The sequence below is a fragment of the Cetorhinus maximus genome, chromosome 22 (genome assembly GCF_964194155.1).
Source record: "Cetorhinus maximus chromosome 22, sCetMax3.hap1.1, whole genome shotgun sequence".
Lineage (NCBI taxonomy): Eukaryota > Metazoa > Chordata > Chondrichthyes > Lamniformes > Cetorhinidae > Cetorhinus > Cetorhinus maximus.
The window spans coordinates 16,787,530-16,813,903 of NC_135900.1; the positions used below are offsets into that span (position 1 = coordinate 16,787,530).

General features: G+C 42.7%; 1 protein-coding gene across 1 annotated transcript in view; it reads left to right on the forward strand.

The window, feature by feature from the left end:
• The window catches only part of slc38a4 (solute carrier family 38 member 4), an 80,732-nt gene extending 68,806 nt beyond the window's left edge, over positions 1-11,926 (forward strand). The window contains exons 16-18 of the mRNA XM_078567849.1: positions 6,531-6,675; positions 6,784-6,881; positions 8,901-11,926. Of these exons, the coding sequence (XP_078423975.1) occupies positions 6,531-6,675; positions 6,784-6,881; positions 8,901-9,002 (345 nt within the window). The 3' untranslated portion in view covers positions 9,003-11,926. The remainder of the gene's footprint in view (positions 1-6,530; positions 6,676-6,783; positions 6,882-8,900) is intronic.
• The last annotated feature ends 14,448 nt before the right edge of the window (positions 11,927-26,374 follow it).

Genomic DNA, 26,374 nt, shown 5'->3' on the forward strand with positions numbered 1-26,374 from the left:
GATTTGTCAGGGTAGAGAAAGAACTCTCATCTTTGTAGCGCCATATCATGTCATCAGGATATTCCAATGTGCTTTACAATCAGCAGATGACCTTTGAATTGCTGCCACTGTGTTATGTAGGTTAAGTAGTTATATAGGTTATATGTGGCACATATATGTAGTAATATGAATAAGACCTAGAAAAAAAGTTCTAGATTATAAATATGGCTTGCTGAGGAGGTTAAGCCTTTAAGTGCAAGAAGTATAGTTCAAGGATAAATTATGTATGGCGATTTTGTTAGGAATGCATTCAGACAGAACAAAGTAGTTTAATATTCATAAAACATTACTCCCAGAGGTGTCTAAAAGGCACGATATTTGGAGAGTCCTTGGGTGGTCTTCCTCTATTTGGTTTCTTAAAGCAAATCACTTTTTGAGAGAGCACCTGCTAACCACACAGCCATTTGTATTGTTCTATCCTAGTTACTTGCCTCCCAGTGAATTAAATTAATATATGTCAAGCAGTAGGAGGGGTGAAATTAGCAATACCACGAAGCAATATTTTTAAAGCCATGTTTATTTGGGGACTGGGCAGAAGCAACACATTGTTCTGCATCCTGGATTCAAATCTTGCCCAGGCTGGTGGGATGGAAGTTACTCTGGGTGGCTGGGAGGTTTGTATACGAAACAGGTTTGAGTCATAATGGGCTATGGTTTTGTACAAATTGGAACAATACTGTAATATCGCTCTGAGGACATAAGCATGGCTAGCGTGAGAAACGGAGAATCTCCTCCTGATACAAGTTGTGGATGCTCGTCCGATCTCGAATTTAACAGAAGGATTACACATCTCTGCTATACTTAACCTAGGAATATTAATGCTGATGTGAGGTGCCCTAAAGAGCAAAACATTTCATTTTCCTACTGCTGACATTCTTTGAATTAAAATAAAGGTGTTTTTGATGAACTAACCTTCATTGATAATTTGCTTTAATTTACTTGACAAATTAATTTATAATCCTAGAAATGAATGTGTTCAGCCTAGTGGAAAAGACATCTGGATGAACTTTATAATCTTAATTTTTGAATGACCTTTAACAAAACAAATTAAAATGAGATTGGTATCGTTAATTATCCATGTTGCATGAACAAAAACAACTTGCTTTGAGTTCAAAACAGGGAAAGACTAGCATCTGATTAGGGTCTTGTTGCGGGCATGGTTTAAGATTTAACAATGAATGTAATCCAATTTTGTGTGACAGCACTGCCACAAGGTGAAACTTTTGAAAGATCTGGGCTATATCATAATGGTTTTGCCATGCAGAGTTTAATTGTTACCAGAAATCTCCTTCATTATCAACTGTCACGTTATTTGTAAAGACAATGTTGTAGTTCTTTTCGCCATAGGATCTGAGCACTTTATTAGTGAGAGGTGGTTCTTCCAGTCGAGGCCTATAGGCAGAATGTGGGGTGAGTTTAATTGTAAAGTATCTCAGAACCATTACTGTTCTATCACAACAAAAAAAACATTTTAAGGTGCCATTGAGCGCCCTAACCATTGAAATACAGCTTCGCAACATGTTAGTGCAATTTTGCATTGCCTTGCAATTACTTATTTTTGTCTGGTCTTTGCTTGGCTCAGTTTGATTCACACAATCTTTCCAGCCTTTTGTACATGCCAGAAAGAATCAAGTGATCCAGCTTTCTGGTACCACGTTGAAGCATTTGTTTCGTATTATGTGGCATTCTGCAATTGCTTTTTAATTGTGATTCAGCCCAGTTAAATGTACTTTTAGCAATCCTCCCCCACCCCATCCTCTTACGATGTCTGCATCACAAAAAGTATCTGTAGTGTGACTCACCTGGGGCTTGTTGCCCATGCACTGCTGTGTCTATGAAAGTCTTGAACACCATAGAACATTGAGTCTTGATTGATCCAACTTGAGCCGTGGCAGATTTAGATCTTTCCAAGTTCCCTCTGGATTGATTGCCACCTCAGTTTAGGCCATATAAGTGAAATGGGAGACTTTAGAAGAGGTTACAGCTGAAGCAGTACATTAACTGATCTGGAAATCCCTGCCTGGAAAATGTGCTAGGCACTGTTTCGAATGCAAACCTTGGTGTTGACCAGTGTTGTTGTCTTGTGACTAAAGAGTTTAGTTCACCTGCAATGCCTATCACGAAATTAACTTGGGTAGTCTTTAATTCAGTTTTAAAGTGTTTGAGTCAACAGTACAAGACAACTCCTAATTTGATACTAAATTGGCTATCTTGGACAGATGGCTAACGTGGGAAATAGAACATTGTTCTGTTGGTGCAGCAGGATGTCTCTTTTGAATAAGGGCAAAATTTTGCAGATGCTAGAAATCCAAAACAAAAATGCTGGAAAAACTCGGCAGGTCCGACAGCATCCATGGAGAGAAAGACAGAGTCAGCGCTTCGTTTGACTCCTCATATGGATTCGAAGCATTGATTCTGTCTTTCTCTCCACGGATGCTGTCGGACCTGCTGAGTTTTTCCAGCGTTTTTTTTGTTTCTGTATCCTCTTTTGAAGTTAGGGCTGAAGTACAGTGTTGGGTTGAGTTACTCTGCATCTAACTATGTACACCTGACTGGGGAGTGCTTGACTCTGACATCATGGAAAGTATTCCATTTCTCACCTTACTAAACATAAAATGTTCACCAAAAAGTGCATTTCATTGCTTTAAAAAAGGATACATTGGTGGAAAAATGCATGTATAGATTACTTATCATTCATTTTTCTTATTGCTGAAATTTGCTATTCATTCATTCAAGACTCGATAGTGGGATACGTGTCATGCTGAATCCTCCCCATTACTGTAACTAATGCCTAAAAGCATGTCTGTTGCATTGCAAAGAACAGAGATGAAACACTAGAGCTTGCTACTCCACCCTTTAATGCAAAACTTTAAAGATTATCTTTAGAACAGTTGCTGCTGTTGTGAAAGAGCTAACAACCATGCCTTACAAGCTGAAATTTCATAAGCTGTTTCTTCAGAAATTATTGCACTGACCTAGTAGACTAGTTTGCGCTATAGTGATCTCAATACACTTAAAGAATTCTGGCATATAAGGCCTGAGAAACTACTTGAGTGGCATTTTGTGGCCTTCTGTCTGTTAACCAAGAACTTAGAAGTTTGAAATATTGCAATAATTAATCAGGGCTTTATTGCAGCACTTTTTTTAATGAAAGAATAACTTACTGTATCAGGGGAAACTGACTTGAAGCTTTCCTTCAATTCCACCTGTCCTTCATTGCCTGAAGGGCTATATCCTCAAACTATATCACATGATTCACAAGATTAACCAACTCTGAAGGACTGTCCACTTGAATTTATTTAGAAATAATCCAGGCTTTGTAAAGCAACCCCCCCATCCAAATTAAATTAATACTTTTTCCAGCTAATATATTTATATAATGAAGCAATTTGTACCAAGAACCTAAAAGGATACCAAGGAGCGGTGGGAGAGATAGGAGAGATGGCTGGAAGCATGGCTGAAAAGTATGCTTTTTGATGAGGCTTTTGAAGTTGGGAAAGATGGATCCAAGGTGCTGAGAATTAGGGAGGGATGCTTACAACTAAAGGCTGTGAGACAGGGTGGGGAGATGCACAGGAGAACAGAGGGCACAGATGGGGATGTGAGACTGCAGGAAGTTTCAGCATTTGGATGGGCTGAAGCCATGGAGAATTTTATGAAGGCCACATATTTATAAATGTGATGCAGTGGGGACCGGGATGACAGTGAAGGATAGTAGTGATGTGGTGGGCACTGGGATGACAGTGAAGGATAGTAATGATGCAGTGGGGACCAGGATGACAGTGAAGGATAGTAGTGATGCAGTGGGGACCGGGATGACAGTGAAGGATAGTAGTGATGCAGTGGGGACCGGGATATAGAAGGATTTTAATTGGGAGTAAGGTAAAAACAGACAGGGGTAATATTGCAGAGGTGGCAATAAGCAGCCTAATTGATAAGATATGGGAGTCAGACCCACCTCTGTGTTGGCAAGATATTGAGGTTGCACAGCATCTTGTTTGAATTGGGTAAGAAGCAATGGGGGAGGTGGAATCAGTGGCAAAGGTATAGAGCTTTTGGCAGGGTCTAAATAAGGTGACTTCAGTCCTCTCATTGTAGCAGTTGCCACAAAGCGAGTTCTGTCCCATCCACAAATTGATGTTGGAGATATAGCAAAGGGCTGATGGTGGAGAGGAGAGGCCATATGTCCCCAACAAGTATATGTAAATGACTCCGTGATTTTGATTATTACCACCAAGGAGTAATGTTGAAATGAGGAAATGAAGGGGATCAAGGATGGAACTTTGAACAATCTAGAGGACAGGTGGAGGGCAATTGCTGGCGCTGTGCTGGCTGCAATGGAGCAGGTGATAGCAGAACACATAAAGCAAGTATTTTGGAGGCGGACCATGGAGCAGAGGGAGTTAAATACCTTAGAGAGGTCAATGAGTATTGCTGAAATATAGTCACAGTTACAAAGGATGTTGAGATACTTTTGACCAGGGCTATCTTGATTTTAACAGATCATTGTAGGGGTGGTGAGCATCTAACTGGGAGGTACCCATGTATTTGAGGATATTGGAGAGAGAAGGGAGGATTCTAATCTACTGCAGTGTTCTCCTTTTCCATACGTTCTTCCATAGTTTTCAATAATATATCATTTTTCTAGCTTGATTGTATTTAAATATGATGGACAATTTTGAGGGCTTGTAGATGTAATACAATTGCATTGAAATTAAAATAAGGGTATATTACCATGTAATTCGTTAAAATCTTAGAATGAAATTTTGTTATCTGCTACTTTAATAAAGGATTTAACTGACTCAAAACAAGCCAGTTTACATTTCTGTTAAAATAGGAGGTAGAGGAATATCATACAACGGTGTAAAGCTGTCACACTAATAATTTAATTTCAAAGTTTATTAAACTGAAGCAAGAGTCACAGTCTATCCTTGTTGAATTCAAAAATATTTGTAAACCACTTTTTTGAGCTGGCAAGTATACGGGAAAAGGACACTTTTCAGCTGTGAATTATTCTCAAATAAGAGATATTTTAGTTTTACCACTATATCCTTCAACAGACAAAAAAGTCTTTTACGTCTGCATTGAAATATTTTCTTTACATCACACCTACTATTGCACTTGAACTTTCGTGCTATGTATTTCCATGTGTTCATTACAACTGATCCACTGCTCAAAACTTCACATTGGTATTCCTGTTTCAAATAAAGTTCAGTGCAATTTATGTACTGCATCCCATGAGCGGCATTAGCCTTTTAGTTACATCAATGAGGAAACATGTCGCACACGATTTTAACTCCGTTTTTATAAATTTAAAGCCAGGTATGCCAACAAGTCTCTCAGTTTCCCATTCTAGTATTAATGAACTATGAAACCATTGAACAATGAAAGGGTTTTGCCAACATAATTTCCCATTTCTCTCAAAGGTACACCCTGAAATTTCACAGGCGTCCTCCCATTCTCCTGCTGTAGTTCCGGTGAGAGACCAGGAGAGGCCCTGCAGAATTTCAGGGGTCATAAAAAACCAAAACACTTGAGTATTCAAATGCTTATCAGAAATAAATGTTCCAAGCCTAGAGTCAATTTTAAATAGCGCTTGAATAAACTGTGAGACAACATGTTACATAGATATTCCACTAGTGGGAAGTCTAGGACTAGGGGGCCTAGTCTAAAAATTAGAACCAGACCTTTTAGGAGTGTAATTAAGAAACACATCTTCATGCAAAATGTGGTAGAAGTTTGGAATTCTCTTCCACAACCAACAATTGTGTAAGATGAATTGTTCATTTTTAAATGGAGATTGATAGATTTTTGTTAGCCAAACGTATTAAGAGATATGGAACAAAGACAGGTATGTGGAATTAGATCGCTGATCATCCATGACCTTATTGAATGGTGGAACAGGCTCAAGAGACCAAATGTCCTTTTTTAATTCTTTCATGTGATATGGGTGCCGTTGGCTCGGCCAGCATTTATTGCCCATCCCTAATTGCCCTTGAGAAGGTGGTGGTGGGCTACCTTCTTGAATCGTTGCAGTCCAAGTGCTGTTCCTATGTTCCTATGTATTCATTTTTGTTGCAGATTGTGCTTGCAGCGCTAAAAGGATTAACACAATATGATCTTTTTCTAAAAGTTGTTGAATATTGACCGTTGCTTTCAGATTGCAGTTGCTGCTGCTGCATCGCACTTTAATGGCTCACATCAGTTGAAAGCATCAGGTCAAATCTCCATTCATTTCACCCCCAGATCTGAACACTTTGAATTATAAAGTTTAGGAAATGTTGCATCATGTGGTCCTGACACTGAAAACGAACCCGAGTAGATTAGAAATGGGATGCTATAAAATTTCTAATGTTCTGTCGACAAGGGCAGTCCTTAGGATTATTTGTTACTCAATTTTACTTTTAGGTATGTTGAGGGGGAAGGGATGCAGTAATAACATTGTTTGCAAAATGTTTGAAACACTTTTTAATTAAGTTCTGTCTCTACAGATCCGAACATCAATTCAGGAACTGATATTTCCAAGAAGATCTTTCAACTGGATACGACATATTACAATTGGAGGAATCCTGCTGATTTTGGACAACCTTCTTGTGATATTCGTTCCAAACATTAGAGATATTTTTGGGTTTATAGGTAAGCTCACAGGTACCGCTGTGTGACTGACACTGTATATTATTGTTATTAATCAGATGTGATGCATCAATACCATTTTGTTTTTGTCTTTTTTTTTCTGTGTTCCAGGTGCATCTGCTGCTACAATGCTTATCTTCATACTCCCCTCAGCATGTTACATTAGACTTGTGAAGAAAGAATCAATGAAATCCATGCAAAAGATCGGGGTCAGTAAATGATACAGCGTAACACACCAAAGTAGTTTGCGCCAATATTGTTAGGGTAACTTTGTGAAGATGCACTGCCATTCTGAACAGGAAATCGTGGAAATCGTGGCTTGCACACACTAGAAATTTAAAGGATCTGTACTTAGGAGCACGATTCCAGAAATTTACCAATATAACTTAACACTGTACTTCATCGCTGTCTTAGAACCATAACAACTGGAGTAGGCCTTTCAGCCCAGCGATCCTGTTCCACTATCTAGTTAGAATTTGGCTGATCCGTGCTTTTAACTCCATTTATCCATTTGTTTAACATCCCTTGACAGCTTAACTAACAAAAATCTATCAATCCCAGTCTTGACATTTTTAATCAACCACCTTTGTGAGGGAAGAGAGTTCTAGATTTCCACTACCCTTTGTGTGAAAAAGTGCACACTTGTTCTAGATTCCCCACCAGAAGGAATTAGTTTTCTCTATCTAGCATATTGAATACCCCATTCAGCTCTCCCCTCAGCCTACTAACAGAAGGGAATAAAATTCAAGGTTATGCAACATTTCCTCATAATTTAAGCCGTGATATAATTCTGGTAATTTGCACTTTACAGCCAATCTATCATTCCTGAGGTTCCATGTCTAAATCTGAATGTAGTATCTAGATGGGGGCTGATCAAGGCTCTTTACAACAGAAGCATCACTTCCTCACTTTTAGCCCAATTGAGATAATACAACCCAACTAGCCATTTTGATTACCATTTGTACCTGTGCAGTATAAGTCTAGTGATTTGTGTACATGGTGACCTAAATCCATTTGCTCTTCCACAGCTTCTGGTGTCACACCATTAAAGCCATCACAGCCCAAAAATTGGCCAGTTTGTGTTCTTTTAATCTGGAAAATTGACTACTGTAAATAAAAATGGACACAAAAAACTATTAATTGACTTTACCTTGTTTGTTCTGCAATCCTGCAACACAAGGTTACTTTTTTTCACTTGCTGTCCGTTTTTCAGCCTCCATTACCTTATAACTCATTAACAGACATTTTTTTTCCAATTCTATGCTTGCCCTTTATGCATAATTTTAACCTGAATCCAGGTTTCTGTATTCCTGGTGGGCTATGGCACCATCAAGAGTTGGCAGGATAGGACCCTTCTGTCTAACCCCCTCCCAAAGCCTGGCGACAATAAAGGAGACCGGCACCTATGCTATTTGCGATATTTTCTGGGAAATCACCGAACAGAGATGTGAGGAATTTGGGAATACTGACTTGGAGTCCTGTGAGAGGGCAGTCTGTTCCAGGCAAAAGTTTGGATTTTGTTTGGTAACGATAATTGCCATTTGAGAAACAGGCAAATATAATTTAAGTCAATCGCCCTGCCTTTCATTAATCAACAATGTTAACCATCTCCATCCATTTGTAATATTAAGTGTATGCTAGCAGTGTCAGTATCATCCAGATGTACTTTCTGTTGGGGGCAAAGGGACAAAATTAATAGGATTTCTAGCGGTGAAGCAATGCCACCTTCACCTCCTCTTCTGACATAAGCATTTGTAGTGAGGGCGAGTGTGGGGTACTGGTGTAAGAGAGGTTGCCTGCTCACAAAGGAAGTTTGCAGGAGGTTATAAAAAAGGGACAGATACCCAATGTAACTGGGCCCTGTCCCAAATTTTTCCTCCAGTCACCCAGATAGCAGTGGTTTTACATAGACAGAATGCAAAAAGGTCTAGCTCCCTCAATCTAGCATGATTGGGTAGCAGCACCTCCCTTTGTTCCTACTGTTCATCAGACAATGAACTGCTAAGTAATGAAGCCATTATTATCATGGAGGTTGCAGATTCTTTGTGACTGGCACCAGTACCTGAAACCTTTAATTAGTTAGGAATTCCATAATAGTTTCCAGTTCAGTATTGAAATGTGCAATTATTATTGGTACTTTTAGGGATGAACATTTTTTGTTTAGATCACAAAGTAGTAAAAAAAAAGTCATGAAATGTTAATTTTTTTTTGTTCTCCTTGTTTTCTAGGCTACGATTTTCCTTATCATTGGAGTTATTTTTATGATTGGGAGCATGACTCTTATTGTTTTTGACTGGATTCACAACCCACAAGGTTCAGGTGGCCATTAACCAGATGATCAGTGCTACTGAATGGAACCAATCGTTTTGCATCTTATAAAGAGCCCTGGCAGATAGCAACAGCAGGAGTCAGATGCCATTCCTCATTTTTTTTTAAAAGGAAGATTCCAGAGACTTAAACATACAAGAGTTAAGACTAGATGTTGTCTGTAGATAACTGAAGATCTGTTCTTACAAGGGATTGTTTTGCTGATGTTTAAAATATCTTTGGACTTCAAAAAAAAAATCCAGATTCAGGATAGGTAGGATATGCTGTGAACAAATACATAATAGAACAATACTACATAGTGCAACTTAACTGCTTGTTGTAGTTAATTTAGGAAAATCTGTACCCATTGCTCAAATACTGGAAACCCTTTGTCTCTGAAGTTGTATATAATTTTCAAATATTACACCAAGCGTGCATTTTTAACTTACAGGATTTGTTAGGCTTCAGTTGCATTTAGCTTCTTATCTTTTAAGGTATGGAAAGTGCATCTATCTGGTGCAGCCTGCTGGGCCTGGAAAGAGAGAGCATCCCTTTATCAGAGCTTCTTTATTTTTCAGCTAAAGATTAAATTCGAATAAAATGTGCTTGGCTAGCAATTTTCACATGTCTGTAGTTAAGCTCCCAATCCTGTATCCCAACTGCCCTCCTTTTCCTCCTCCCATTTTATGCCACTGGTACCTACCAATTATGGAGCCTGGAACCAGTAGTCTGGAGTGGTGATCAGCTTCTTATTACAAATAAAAGAATCATAAGATTAGGTACAAAATTACACCTTTTATGCTACCTGATTCGAAAAGTTAACTTATTTAATTCTAACCTTTAATCTGCAAAGATATGCAATGTGTCAGAAATCTTTAACTTCACTGAAATATTAGTGTAACGTATACATTATTTATTACTTTTCTTAGAAAAGTAGAAGGTTCATTTCAATCTGAAACTTTTTAACCATTTCACAAGATACATTCAAGTAAATAAGCAATCGCCCCCTTCTCCAAATATATATATTTTTCCATTTTAAAGTCAGAGGATATCTCTCTTATGAATGGTGCTTTGCAAATACTTTAAGAATCACAGAAGAAGTGTTGGTTTTATTAATTGCTTTGTCTTCCATACGTAAACAGAAAGGTGTTAAAGGGCAAAATGTTCTCATAAGAAACTACTTTGTTTAGTTAAACCAGCACCAGCTGTCAAGAATGTTATGCTGCAGGCAACTATGATTTCATCAATGTATATAATTTACATTTTTTTTATGAGTTGATATTTTTGGAATTTAAATGTATAGTACTTTTTTTCTGTCCAGTTACTTTTTTTTTTAAAAAAATCTCTAGAAAGATCAATAATCCAGATTTATTTTTAAACTAGTCTGCTCAGTCTTCGGACGCTTGTTATTTTAATTGTTGGGTTGTAACACAGCTTAACTGTGAGCTGCATTTTAATATGAACCTTTATTCAGTTGCACAATATACTTTGACATCTGCATTAGCTGCTCAGAGGTTGCTCTGATTTACCACGATTAACATTTAACAATCAACAATGTGCTTTGAAAATAGCATTTTAGAAAATGTAACGTGAAACAAACTCACACTTCCTTAGTTTGATGATACTGCTCCAAGTTTTGGTGCCCCAACAGATTTCTAAGGGATTTTTGATACCCCAGAACTTCAAAACTAGTTTGTTTCTATTCCTAGTTTACATGTCAATCATTTTTCTGCATCACTTTACGAGCAAGTTTGTATCATGATGAAGATCTTTGACCACTATGATGGACAAGAAATGCCCAGCAGAGGTATTTTTATTTAACTAGCCAAAGTGGAACTTTATTTATAGACCTAAGTACGCGTGACAAGTGAATATTTCCAATGTTGTGTGGGTGTGTTTGATTACTCAAATGGTGTCTTCACATGAGTATTCTACGTATTGTAAATAGGGATCCCCATGGTAAACTTATGTAAGTTTTATTGTCTGGTGAAACGCGACAGTTAACCTCTACATTGTGAGAGATTTTCTTTTTGCACAAACTTTTCGTCAGTTGGTTTCTGATGGCTTCAGTGTCACCTTAGCTGGTCTCAAGGGAGAAAACTCCACCGGCAGAAGGAGTGGTAAGGGAAGAAGTCAATATATCCCTAGTAACATGAAGGGCTCCCCATGGGCACTGAGGATCTGGGGCCAGATACACGGAGATGGTCCTCGGGATTGTGTCACCTCAGACAAAGTGCTTCACTCCGCCAGCCTCTCTGTGGGATTGGGCATGATGAGCGCCAGAATTTAGGGCTCTGTGGCACTGAGTCATCTGACACTGACTAAGACTCACTCCTAGGACGAATCCTGTCCTTGTAGGCTGGCCTCCGACCATTTGTATTTGCCCTTGATGGGTCAGGAAATCGGACAGCATGCCATATGATGCTTGGACAATAAGCACTTGAGGTAGTGGCATGGCTGTGCATAATAGACCCAGGAGTATTTCAAGCAGCATTTAAAAGCCTGATGAGCAATTTACCCTGGAAATCTTTTAAGGATATTTTTCAATTCAGCATTAGTAAATTTGCCACAAAATGACAACTAACTTTTTTTGTTGATGTTTTTCTCAAGTGTTTTTTTTTTCAAAAGAACAGCTCATACCCGCTCCAATAAAGCAAATCCTGATTGTCCATGACCTCTCAAATGCCTTACCATGATTCTTTCGGAGCAGTGATGAATTCTATTCTGTTTGTTTTGTCTTATGATATAAATTATGCACAGTATTCATGAAGTGACTTATGTTTTTGTACAGGTAGATAAAGCTGCTGTGGCAAGATACAAATTGCTTTCCAGTTTACTTAAAATTGGCATAACCTTTCTAACTTACCATTGCTGGAAAGGCAGGCTTTTTTTGTATCGGAAAAAAATTGTGAAAAAAAATAATGCTCAATAAAGTTGCATAAAGACATTTTTCTCATTTTGTTATGCTGAATTTGTGCAAGCGATCTTTCTGAACCGTGGATAACGAACTGTAAATGAATTAAAATGCAACTTGGCAAATTTTTGTTTGACTTGCATTAGGTGAAACAGATGCAATGCTGGGTCATTCAACAAGAGATTCTGACAAAACTTATGGGTAGGAAATGTATGGATCAGTAGGTTAGATTAGAGTTACCAAATCTGGTTGGACCTATTCCTGAGGGCTTCATCAGGGGCCCTCATGCCTCCAACCTGTCAATCCAGGTCTAACAGCGTTTCTTCCTCTTCTTCTTTCAGTTTCTCCCATTTTACTTGGTGTCACCACAATGTTGGTTGTGCACTATTCTCCATTTCATCCTGTCAGTCACCCATTTCCCTTCCAATCCCCCCACCTCATCCTCCCACCTGATCTTAGGCCTTCCTTCTTCCTCACATTCCCATTTCCATCACTAGCCTCACCCTAGGTTTTCTCTCTCTCTCTCCCTCTCTCTACAACAGATAACCATACCATTTCAATCTCTTCTCAGCTACTTTCTTCAGTGCTTCCACAATCTCCAGTGATCCCTTGATGTGCTGCTTCCTGATCTTGTCCTTCCTCGTCAGTTCATGATCCAGTGACTGGTCCTCTCTTCTTGATGTTGCCAAGTTTCTGCCACGCTCACAACTGTCTTGTAGATTCTTCCTTTCAGTTTCAGATGCACTTTTCTGTCACACAACCATCCACTGAGCTGCTTCCAATTACTCCATCGGACCTAATCCATTGCTTCATTTCCATTTATTTCTTCCTATCTCCAATATCTTTTTAATTAATAAACAAATGTGTTCAATGAAAAATGTCTCCTAGGTCTGTTGGCTGTAACTGTCTTCTGTGCAATGAGTTTTGACAGTGTCAACCCAGTTACAAGTCAATATCGGGCTGGGAATAGAACAAAACCTGTTCTAATTGGCATTGTCACATAAATGAGCCTAAGGACCATAAAATCTTACAGTAAAGGAGGCCTTTTGGCCCATTATGCTTATGTCAGCTCTGAGAGCTATCCAATTAGTCCCACTTCCCTGCTCTTTCCCCATAGTGCCCTACTCAGGTATATATTTATCCAACTCCCTTTGAAAGTTACTATTGAATTTGCTTCCATCACTCTTTTAGACAGTGCATTCCAAATCATCATAACTCTATGTAAAAGCAAAATTCTCCTTGTCTCCCCTTGGGTTCATTTTGCCAATTTCATTTTTCTTTATAATCTTTTGTGTGAAATCTTATCAAATGTCTTCTGGAAGCCCATATGGAAAACATTCAGACACATTCCACAGCCAAAAGTTCAAATTGAGAAATTTTACATGTTAATTGTATTTTAATTAAGCTTAATGCTATGCAGGTGATGGGCATTAACTGGGAATTCACTTGAGCCCCTATAAATGGACACAAACTAAAACTGTGGCCGTTAGGTTAGGAGGTATACGCTTGTGATGTGTAACTCTGTAAATAAATATAAAAGTGTGCAAAGATTGGCTCCAGTTCTATCCTTCACCAGCTAGCTTTCTGGAGTAGACCATTAGCTTAGCTAAGAGTAAAATTCTTTGAAGTACTCCCACAGAACTGAACTTTACTGGTACCTTGGTGGATTATACAACTAGAGGAGATTACAGAGATAAGGAGGGTGACATTGGAAGGATTTGGAAACATGGGTGAAAATTTTAAAATCGAGATATTGCTCCACCAGGAGCCAATTTATGTCAGTGAGCACTGGAGTGATCAGGGAGCAGAACTTGGTCTGGGTTTAGACATGGGCAGCAGAATTTTGGTTAGCCTCAAGTTTATGAAGGGTAGTCTGTAGGTGGTGAGTCAGGAGTGCACTAGAATATTCAAGTCCAGAGATAATAAATGCATGTGTGAGGATTTCAGCAGCAGACGACCTGAAGCAGGGAAAGTGTAATTTTTAAAAATTCATTCATGGGATGTGAGTTTCGCTGGCTGGGCCAGCATTTATTGTCCATCCCTAATTGCCTTTGAGAAGGTGGTGGTGAACTGCCTTCTTGAACCGCTGTGGTCCATGTGGTGTAGGTACACCCACAGTGCTGTTAGGAAGGGAGTTCCAGGATTTTAACCCAGCGACATTGAAGGAACAGCAATATATTTCCAAGTCAGAATGGTGAATGAATTGGAGAGAAAATTCCAGGTGGTGGTGTTCCCATCTATCTCCTGCCCTTGTCCTTCTAGATGGTATTGGCCTTGGGTTTGGAAGGTGCTGTTGAAGGATCCTTGGTGAATTCCTGCAGTGCATCTTGTAGATGGTACACATTGCTGCTACTGTGTGTTGGTGGAAGAGGGAGAGAATGTTTGTGGATATGGTGCCAATCAAGTGGGCTGCTTTGTCCTGGATGGTGTCAAGCTTCTTGAGTGTTGTTGGAGCTGCACTCATCCAAGCAAGTGGGGAGTGTTCCATCACACTCCTGACTTGTGCCTTGTAGATGGTGGACAGGGTTTGGGGAGTCAGGAGGTGGGTTACTCATTGCACGATTCCTAGCCTCTGACCTGTTCTTGTAGCCACAGTATTTATATGGCTAGTCCAGTTCAGTTTCTGGTCAATGATAACCCCCAGGAGGTTGATAGTGGAGGATTCGTTGATGGTAATGCCGTTGAACACCAAGAGGTAATGGTTGGATTCTCTCTTGTTGGAGATGGTCATTGCCTGACACTTGTGTGACTCGAATGATACTTGCCACTTGTCAGCCCAAGCCTGGTTATTGTCCAAGTCTTGCTGCATTTGGACATAGACTGCTTCAGTATCTGAGGAGTCGCGAACGATGCTGAACATTGTGCAATCATCAGCAAACATCCCCACTTCTGACCTTATGATGGAAGGAAAGTCATTGATGAAGCAGCTGAAGATGTTTGGGCCCAGGACACTAGCCTGAGGAACTCCTGCATTGATGTCCTGGAGCTGAGATGACTGAGCTCCAACAACCACAACCATCTTCCTTTGTGCTAGGTATGACTCCAACCAGCAGAGAGTTTTCCCCCTGATTTCCATTGACTCCAGTTTTGCTAGGGCCCCTTGATGCCACACTCTGTCAAATGCTGCCTTGATGTCGAGGGCAGTCAGTCTCACCTCACCTCTGGAGTTCAGCTCTTTTTTCCATGTTTGAACCAAGGCTGTAATGAGGTCAGGAGCTGAGTGGCCCTAGTGAAACCCAAACTGGGCATCATTGAGCAGGTTATTGCTAAGCAAGTGCCGCTTAATAGCACTGTTGATGACCCCTTCCATTACTTTACTGATAATGGAAAGTAGACTGATGGGGCGATAATTGATCAGGTTGGATTTGTCCTGCTTTTTGTGTACAGTACATAACTGGGCAATTTTCCACATAGCCGGGGAGGTGCCAGTGTTGTAGCTGTACTGGAACAGCTTGACTAGTGGCACAGCAAGTTCTGGAGCACAAATCTTCAGCACTATTGCCGGAATATTGTCAGGGCCCATAGCCTTTGCAGTATCCAGTGCCTTCAGCCATTTCTTGATATCACGTGGAGTGAATCGAATTGGCTGAAAACTGGCATCTATGATGCTGGGGACCTCTGGAGAAGGCCAAGATGGATCATTCACTCGGCACTTCTGGCTGAAGATTGTAGCAAATGCTTCAGCCTTATCTTTTGCACTAATGTGCTGGGCTCCTGCATCATTGAGAATATTTGTGGAGCCTCCTCCTCCATTGAGTTGTTTAATTGTCCACCACCATTCACAACTGGGTGTAGCAGAACTGCAGAACTTAAATCTGATCCATTGGTTGTGGGATCGCTTAGCTCTGTCTATCACTTGCTGCTTATGTTGTCTGGCATGTATGTAGTCCTGTGTTATAGCTTCACCAGGTTGACACCTCATTTTTAGGTATGCCTGGTGCTGCTCCTGACATGCCCTCCTGCACTCTTCATTGAACCAGGGTTGACCCCCTGGCTTGATGGTAATGGTAGAGTGGGAGATATGACAGGCCATGAGGTTACAGATTGTCTTTGAGTGCTGCTACTAATGGCCCACAACTCCTCATGGATGCCCAATCTTGAGTTGCTAGATCTGTTCAAAATCTATCCCATTTAGCACAGTGGTAGTGCCACACAACACGATGGAAGGTATCCTCAATGTGAAGGCGGGACTTCATCTCCACAATGACTGTACAGTGGTCACTCCTACGAATACTGTCATGGACAGATACATCTGCAGCAGGCAGGTTGGTGAGGATGAGGTCAACCATGTTTTTCCCTCTTGTTGGTTCCCTCGCCATCTGCCACAGACCGGGTCTAGCAGTTATGTCATTTAGGACTCGGCCAGTTCAGTCAGTAGTGGTGCTACCGAGCTACTGTTGGTAATGGACATTGAAGTCCCCCACCCAGAGTACATTCGGCACCTTTGCCACCCTCAGTGCTTCCTCCAAGTGGTGTTCAACATGGAGGAGCACTGAGTCATCAGCTGAGAGAGGGCGGTACGTGGTAATCAGCAGGAGGTTTCCTTGTCCCTGTTTGACCTGATGCCCTGAGACTTCATGGGTCCGGAGTCAGTGTTGAGGGCTCCCAGGGCAACTCCCTCCAGACTGTATACCACTGTACCGCCAGCTCGGCTGGGCCTGTACTGCTGGTGGGACAGGACATATCCAGGGATGGTGATGGTGGTATCTGGGACATTATCTATCAGTTATGACTCCGTGAAGATGACTATGTCAGGCTGTTGCTTGACTAGTCTGGGGGGAAAGCTCTCCCAGTTTTGGCACTAGCCCCCAAATGGTAGTAAGGAGGACTTTGCAGGGTCGACAGGGCTGGGATTGCCGTTGTCATTTCCGGTGCCTAAGTTGATGCTGAGTGGTCCATCTGGTTTCATTCCTTTTTTGTGACTTTGTAGCGGTTTGTTACAACTGAGTGGCTGTCTCGGCCATTTCAGACGGCATTTAGGAGTCAACCACATTGCTGTGGGTCTGGAGTCACGTGTAGGCCAGACCAGGTAAGGACGTCAGATTTCCTTCCCTAAAGGACATTAGTGAACCAGATGGGTTTTTACTACAATTGACAATGGTTTCATGGTCATCATCAGGCTTTTAATTCCACATTTTTATTGAATCCAAATTCTACCATCTTCCATGCGGGATTCAAACCCAGGTCCCCAGAGAATTACCCTGGGTCTCTGGATTACTGTCCAGCGACAATACCACTACACCATTCGTCTCCCCCTAAACGAACATGGATATAGGTGGCTTTAGTGATGGCGTGGACATATGGTCTGTTCGGGGTCAAATATGATACCCAAGGTTGCAAACAGTCTGGTTCAGCCTCAGGTAGTTGCCAAGGAGAGGGATGGAGTTGGTGGCTCAGGTTCGTGGCGGGAGTCAAGAGTGGTGATGCTGAGCAGAGGTGGGTGTTGTCTGCGTACATGTTGAAATTGATGCTGTGTTTTCGGATGACGTTGCCAAAGAACAGCATGTAAATGAGAAATAGGAGGCAAGTCTCTGGGGTAAGATTTGAACCTTCTCAGAGGTGAGAGTGCAACCTCTGAGCCATAGGCTAACACTAAGATGTGCCACAAAGACCTCACAAGACACCTGGCATACATTAGCAGAGGTAGTAAAACTCCCCACTGCACTCAGTTTATTATGCTACATAGATCTACAAAAGACAAATCAGCTAGATACAAGAATTCTTGGTGGGGTCTTCTGTTTCATCAAATGGAGTTTAGTCTTTGTTTTTTATTTAATATTATATAGAAATTATTTTTTAAACAACCAAACCTAGTCAAGTCAAGATTCATTTGAGACCTGGTCCTTAACTGAGTAAAATTAAACACAGTCAATGATTAGTGATAATGCTGCAAGGAGTAACTAAACTAGTTATTAGTCAGTGGCATTGATTTCTGAAAAGTAAGGTTTCAGGGGGGATGGGAGGGGAGAAACAAAGTTTTCTCCTTATGTTCCAGTCGTTTTATAGTAAAGTTACAGATCCCACTGAATTCACCTAACAGAATCCATCATATTTGAATGCAGTTTGTTTTCAATAAGAGAGAGCAGCCTCTTCAACAGCCAGTGGCTTGAACGAGCGGATCTGTTTTTGTTTCTGCAATGCAGAATGCAGACTCAGTACTCAATGTACCACATTAGAGCTAGTGATGACGTCTGCAGTGCTTTTCAACACTTAAACGTGCATAATCACAGCTGAAGAGTAACTCAAAAACCAACCACTTACACACAGCCAATGACAAGACTCTCGAAAGGTCAAAGTTCCAGCCAGATTGAGGCTATGTACAAATCCACTGTGATACAGCTGCACATTCTAGAGACCACATAAGGAAGGAGTTATATCTTTTGATTGTGATGGGGTTTGCCAATATATAACAATGTGGGAAAATACTGTTAGGGTGTCCAATTATGATATGAAATAATCAGAAGTATTTACAAGTCCCTCTGTCGAAAATCACAATGCTGTTTCACCTGGAAAAAAAACTTACTGGAGTCCTCACATTACTGCTGAAAGCACACAGAAGTGTTATCACTGACCTGTGTTGCTTGAATGCATAGAAAGACAAGAGAAAAAGCCACTTTTTAGGTGTATTTATGGATAAATCCTCTTTTCATGTGGGTGGTTCACTTCATTTGCTAGGCATTGTAAAACCTAAACTAGCCTTGCTTTTCCATTATTGTCAGCTTTGGCTCAATGGTAGCAATTTTGCTTTGCTGAGACAAGCTGTGGCTCCATAACCCCACTCCAGGTACTTGGGCGTACAATCTAAGTTGACATTTCGGTGTAGTACTAAGGGGGTGCCGAGCTGTCGGAGGTGCTGCCTTTCGTAAACCATTAAAGCGAGGCCCTGTCTTTCCTCTCAGGTAGGCATTCCCATGCTATTAATTGATCAAGAGAAGGTGGATTCCTCCAGTGTCCTGGACAATATTTACCTTCCAACCAACATAACTAAAACAGATTATCTGGCCTTTAGTCTCATTGCCCTTTTTGGGGCCTTACTTTTATATTTTGCGATGTTAACACTGAGAATACACTTTAAAAGTGCTTCATTGGCTACGAGGCACTTTGTAATACTTTGGGGGATGCTATATAAAGGTAGTTACTTTCCTTTCATATAGTTTACAGCGCTGCCATGCTTTAGCTTTCTACTTTGACCTCATTTCCCTCCTCTGTACTAAAATCCTTTTGTAATAAAATTGTAAGGGATGCAGGCATCAGAGCGGAATCAGTGATCGGAAAAGAAGTATTGGAAAAGCAATTTATCAACACACCACTTGGAAAGAAAAATACAGGAGTACAAGGTTGAGTTGTGCACCTTTATTAGGTCACTGTGTAAATATTTATGTAATATCCTGGGCCTACCTGTAAGAACATTTTGTCTCAAAAAATATTTTCAAGAAGTTACAAGTCCTTGTGCAGTTTGGGCTGCCTGTTTTTCACAGTTTGTTTCCCAGGCCTGTTCATTACTTATTGGAGAAATAATAAAACTATAATTCGCAGAAATGGGAATAAATTAAAACCTTTCTGAATCGTTGCACGGTTCAGGAAGGACAACTGTGCACACAGAAACAAGTGGGAATTAAGTGAGCTCAGAGGTGCAACCTAAGATTCGGGGCTGGGTTTCCTTCTCCGGTTGGAGAAACGCGAGTCGAGGCAGTTCCAAACTTCACCAACCTGAACCCGTCAGCTCCCCCACCCCACCCCCCCCCCCCCCACCCCCCCCGTACCTGCCATATTTTCATCTTCTAGAGATGTGTATGGGCAAGATATGTCTCATTAGGCAGGCAGTGTCAGAGGAGTTCAGGTGCCGACCCAGCTTTCCACATTATTCTTCTGCCCCCTACCCTTACCCTTCACCCCATCATACCCCCATGCCCCATTCATGCCCCTTCAAATCCTCCATGCCTCCTCATTTCCCCTCCATCCCGCCTCTTTCCCCCTCATTTCCCCTCCCCTCCATCCCCCTCTTTCCCCCTCATTTCCCCTCATGCCTCCTCATTTCCCCTCATTTCCCCTCTTTCCCCCTCATTTCCCCTCCATTCCCCCTCTTTCCCCCTCCTTTCCCCCTCTTTCCCCCTCTTTCCCCCTCCATTCCACCTCCATTCCCCCTCATTTCCCCTCCATTCCCCCTCTTTCCCCCTCTTTCCCCCTCATTTCCCCTCCATTCCCCCTCTTTCCCCATCATTTCCCCTCATGCCCCCTTATTTCCCCTCCATGTCCCCCATATACCTTTCACAGCCGCTATGGGCAGACCTTAAGAGCCATAATAGCAATGGGAAGCTTTTGAAATGAACTTGGGAAAAGTGAACCTCTAACAATCTAACCGAGCTGTCACCCAAACACACATACTGAAAAAACCTCTAGACCCACTGAGAAGAACTTAAACACCCTCAAGTGGTCATTCAGTTGTAAAAACAAGCACACATCTATTTAGAAACCACATCAAAGATAGATAATCCTTTAATAAACTCAAAATGTCAATCAAGCTGTATACACACCACCTGCTGAACTAAGTGCTTCAACAGCTTTTGAAACTCTCCCAAGCATTCTTAACGTGTTCAGCTGTCAAAAAAATACTATTACAACTCCAGACAATGGAGCCTATTGGAAGCAACAGGTTTTTTTTTAAACTACACCAGATGGCCTGTCATTCAAAGAATTCCAGGAGCAGGTGGCTGTTTTTCCCTAAGTTAAACCTGCAGGCCATTTTTTTTTTCTATGTTAAAGCACAAAGGACATCTAAATCACTTCAGATTGTGATACTAGAGTTTCCAAGCACAGTTCCCTACAATTCATTCATGGGATGTGGGCATCGCTGGCCAGGCCAGCATTTATTATCCATCCCTAGTTGCCCCCTAGTTTAGAGGGCATTCCTGTGGGTCTGGAGTCACATGTAGGTTAGACTAGGTAAGGACAGCAGGTTTCTTTCTCTGTGAGCCAGGTGGGTTTCTACAACAATCGTTTCATGGTCGTCATAGGCTTTCAATTCCAAATTTTTATTGAATTCAAATTCTACCATCTGTTGTGACAGGATTCAATCCAGGTTCCCAGAGCATTATCCTGGCTCTCTGGATTACTAGTTCAGTGACAATACCACTATGCTATCGCCTCCCCGTGAATGCACAGTAGCACTTTTTCCAGTGCACCCCCACATTTACCTATTGCTGGTCAATGTAATGCTCAACTTATCTGTTCAGGACAGAGCCCAGTGATCAATCACTGCAGAAGAAAAACATTTAACTTATAATACAGCATCTGATGACATTTGAAGCTGAAGTGGTCAAAACATTTAACACTATCTATCAGAATATTCCCGGCTCCTCAGCAGGCTTCCCCCAAGGTTCCCAAGCTCTCTTACCTGGCGGGACTTCCAAAATCCACCCCACCTGACGAAAATACTTAAGAGATTAAAAACAAATTTCCCTTTGGCCTGTAAATGACATCCCAATGTCATAGGAGGTGCATGTGGGGCTGCAAACCCAGCCAGACTCAAACCTCTTCTCGCCTATTGAAAATTTGTGTGGGGCTCTTTATGAGGGGGAAGTTTAAATTCCCGATCCTGTGGCCTCAGTTTTGCCAATTCCCGCACCCATCCCCGACCTCTTAGAACACAAAAGTCCGGCCCCTAATTGTTGATGCATTGCTTCTGGTGACTGCAGCCAACCAAAGATGTTTTGCTATGTGAAATGCTCCCTGTAGAAGCTGATAACAGTGACAATGAATGTGATGTAAGGAAGGTTTCCAAATAATGACCATGGATGAAATAGTATTGTTAGAATTATGAGGTTTATAAGATTATTACATTTTGGGACTGCGTCTTTGAATTTAGGGTAAATGAAGGGGCCCACCACCACCCCCCCCACCCCCCCAACACCTTAAACCAGCTTATATTTCACCCCTCTCCTAATATTACTCAGTTCTGTTGAAGGGTCATGAGGACTCGAAACGGCAACTCTTTTCTTCTCCGCTGATGCTGCCAGACCTGCTGAGTTTTTCCAGGTAATTCTGTTTTTGTTTTGGATTTCCAGCATCCGCAGTTTTTTGTTTTTATCTCTGTGTTTAATTGACTGCCACTCCTCTTCAAGAAATGCCTACCTTGAAGAAGTACTGCTCCTCTCTCCGACAGGATTTCCGTAACTCTCTTTTGCCTTGTTCACCTTCATTGCTTTCCATTTCTCTCCTGGTGTTTGACAAGGTGTTTACTAAAACCCACTTTCACAGCCATATTTCCTTTCTCAGTGACTGTCTCCATCTCCGACTTACCCCACGTAGATTTCAACTGAAATTCCATCCCTCTTGTTTCGAACCCACCCAGAATTACAGGTATCTCCGGGACATAAAACGTTTCTCGGACTGCTGTTCCCGTCGCATTCTGAGATCCACACTCAGTGCCATGCGCCGCCATATGAACACACTCGACCTCTCCCTCCAGCAACACCGCCGCACCCTTTTTCAAAGCTGCGCGTGCCCCTAGTTTCATTTTATTCTTCGTCTCATCCGACGCCTCAACAAGAAACTTTTTCACTTTCTCTCAAGTACTAAGGAACGCAAGCTCCAGCAACTCATCGACACCAACACCCATCTAGGACCCTCCACCCCTGCCTGTCCCTCCGTCCCCACCCCATCTTCCAATCCCAGCCCCGGCCGTGTATTCACTATACCGCCTGACCTTCCCCTCTCCGACGCTGAACGTTCAGTGGTCAGCAAAGGACTTAGTTTCATACCCTTATGCCCTCATCTCAATTAATTTCGGGCTCGGCACGATGCTGAACTCTTCTTCCGCTGTCTTCGTCTCCATGCTCACTTCTTTGGGCAGGAGTCCTCTCCCTGTTCAACCGATCCTTTTACCCACCTCCAATATTCTCCCTCCACCTGGACCCCTCCCTCTGGATTCTTACCTTCTCTTGATCTTTTCATTGAGAACTGTCGGTGTGACATTAGCCGTCTCAATTTCTCTGCTCCTCTCACCCATTCTAATCTGTCTCTCTCTGAACTCACTGCACTCCGTTCTCTCAGGTCCAACCCCAACATTGACATCAAACCCGCTGACAAGGGTGGTGCTGTTGTTGTCTGGCGCACTGACCTCTACCTCGCGGAGGCAGAGCGTCAACTCGCAGACACTTCCTCCTACCTCTCCCTGGACTATGACCCCACCACTGAACATCAAGCCATTGTTTCCAGGACTGTCACTGACCTCATCTCCTCTGGAGATCTTCCTCCCACAGCTTCCAACCTGATAGTCACCCAACCTCGGACGGCCCGCTTCTACCTCCTACCCAAAATCCACAAACAGGACTGTCCCGGCAGACCGATCATGTCAGCCTGTTCCTGCCCCATGGAACTCACTTCTCACTATCTTGACTCTCTTCTCTCTCCCCTTGTCCAGTCCCTTCCCACCTACATCCGTGATTCCTCTGACACCCTACATCATATCAACAATTTCCAGTTCCCTGGCCCCAACCGCCTCCTCTTCACCATGGACATCCAATCCCTCTACACCTCCATCCCCCACCAGGATGGTCTGAGGGCCCTTAGCTTCTTCCTCGAACAGAGGCCCGAACAATCCCCATCCACCACCACTCTCCTCCATCTGGCTGAACTTGTTCTCACACTGAACAATTTCTCCTTTAACTCCTCTCACTTCCTCCAAATAAAAGGTGTGGCTATGGGTACCCGCATGGGCCCCAGCTATGCCTGTCTCTTTATGGGGTATGTGGAATATTCCTTGTTCCAGTCCTACTCCGGCCCCCTCCCACAACTCTTTCTCCGGTACATCGATGATTACTTCGGTGCTGCTTCATGCTCTCGTCTGGACCTGGAAAAATTTATTAATTTTGCTTCCAATCTCTTCCATCATTTTCACATGGTCCATCTCTGACACTTCCCTTCCTTGACCGCTCTGTCTCAATTTCTGGTGATAGACTGTCCACCAATATCCATTACAAGCCTACCGACTCCCACAGCTCCTCACACCCCGCTTCCTGTAAGGACTCCATCCCATTCTCTCAGTTCCTTCGCCTCCGTCGCATCTGTTCTGATGATGCTACCTTCAAAAACAGTTCCTCTGACATGTCCTCCTTCTTCCTTAACCAAGGTTTTCCACCCATGGTCATTGACAGGGCCCTCAACCGTGTCCAGCCCATCTCCCGTGCATCCGCCCTCACGCCTTCTCCTCCCTCCCAGAAACATGATAGGGTCCCCCTTGTCCTCACTTATCACCCCACTAGCCTCCGCATTCAAAGGATCATCCTCCGCCATTTCTGCCAACTCCAGCATGATGCCACCACCAAACACATCTTCCCTTAACCCCCCCTGCGGTATTCCGTAGGGATCGTTCCCTCTGGGACACCCTTGTCCACTCCTCCATCACCCCCTACTCCTCAACCCCCACCTATGGCACGTCCCCATGCCCACGCAAAAGATGCAACACCTGCCCCTTCACTTCCTCTCTCCTCACCGTCCAAGGGCCCAAACACTCCTTTCAAGTGAAGCAGCATTTCACTTGCATTTCCCCTAACTTAGTCTAATGCATTCGTTGCTCCCAATGCGGTCTCCTCTACATTGGAGAGACCAAACGTAAACTGGGCGACCGCTTTGCAGAACACCTGCGGTCTGTCCGCAAGAAAGACCCAAACCTCCCTGTCGCTTGCCATTTTAACACTCCACCCTGCTCTCTTGCCCACATGTCTGTCCTTGGCTTGCTGCATTGTTCCAGTGAAGCCCAACGCAAAATGGAGGAACAGCACCTCATCGTCCGACTAGGCACTTTACAGCCTTCCGGACTGAATATTGAATTCAACAACTTTAGATCTTGAACTCCCTCCTCCATCCCCACCCCCTTTCTGTTTCTTCCCTTCCTTTTGTTTTTTTCCAATAATTTATATAGATTTTTCTTTTCCCACCTATTTCCATTATTTTTAAATCTATACCTTTTATGCCCTGTTAGTCTTTCCACCCCACCCCCACTAGAGCTGTACCTTGTGTGTCCTGCCATCCATTCTTAATTGGCACATTTGTTTAGATAATATCACCACCTTTAACACCTCTTTGTTCTTTTGTCTGTGACAACCTTTTGATTATCTGCAACAACAAAACAAAACAAAAACAGAATTACCTGGAAAAACTCAGCATGTCTGGCAGCATCGGCGGAGAAGAAATCAGTCAACGTTTCGAGCCTTCATGGCCCTTCGGCAGAACCTATCACTGCTTGCTTGTCCCTACAACCACAACCCCACCCCCCGCCCCCACTTCTCTCCCCCCCCCACCCCCCCCCCACCCCCACCTTAAACCAGCTTATATTTCACCCCTCTCCTAATATTACTCAGTTCTGTTGAAGGGTCATGAGGACTCGAAACGTCAACTCTTTTCTTCTCCGCCGATGCTGCCAGACATGCTGAGTTTTTCCAGGTAATTCTGTTTTTCTCATGGGACCTGTTCTGAAGTCTGCCTGACAGTAAGCCTGGGTGGTTTGATTGTTAAAGATCAAAGGAAGCCTTAGATTGTTTTACTGAGAGAAAGATGCACAGCATTTATGTTTGGAAACAATGGCAACCGTCTCTGAGTTTACCATGAGTAAAGCTCCATGAGAGTTCAAGCCTTCCAGCGTTGTCAGTTTCAGGTTGTAAGCAGTTGTGCTGCAAGTGGTTGAATGTCATCACCCTCAGGCGGCCCTCATGCGGAGTAAGGTGAGGATAAAAGCAGGCCAGCATCCCTAACGGAGAGTGCCAGATGTCAATGTGATGGAGGAGAAGGTGACACAGAGGACTGAGTTATCTCAAAATGGATTAATGCCTGTGGAACTTCCTCGGCTGCCTTGGCCCAAGTGTCACCTATCAGTATCACCATCGAGGTTACACAGAAAGTGTTGTGACGTTGCTGGAGATGGGTCTCCTTGAAGTGTTTTGTCAGACTGAAGGCATACAGCTACAGGCGTACTGAGGATTGTAGAACAGCTCCTGCCTCATGTAGGCTGCCATAGCAACTGGTTTGCTGGAGTGACGCTTGAAGAGGCAGCACCTTCTGACACCTGATGCCGGTACCCCCTCCTCCAGTTAGCACCTCATCTCAGCAAGGCCACGAGCTCCTGAGGCTTCACCATGCTTCAAACGATCAGGACAATGGTGAGCTTGATGTGTAAGTACTGACTCTCAGATTGACCTGAATGGTTGAAATGAGAGAAATAGCAACGCTGGTGTTCATGTTGGCCCATGATGGAGGGCACTTGTCCAAGAGGGTACTCACTGCAACTCGTCATCCTCCTCGTGGAATCTGGTGGCTATGAGGGCCTCATGTGCATGCCTGCCTCATCTGGCCTGTGCTGTGGCCTCTTCCCCTGCAGCCCCAGCTTCCTCAACATCATCGTCCTCATCCCTTTCAATGTCCCCCTTATTGGAGGAGACATGCAAATCCTCTGTGTTGGCATCTGGCAAGTCCTACCCCCTTTGC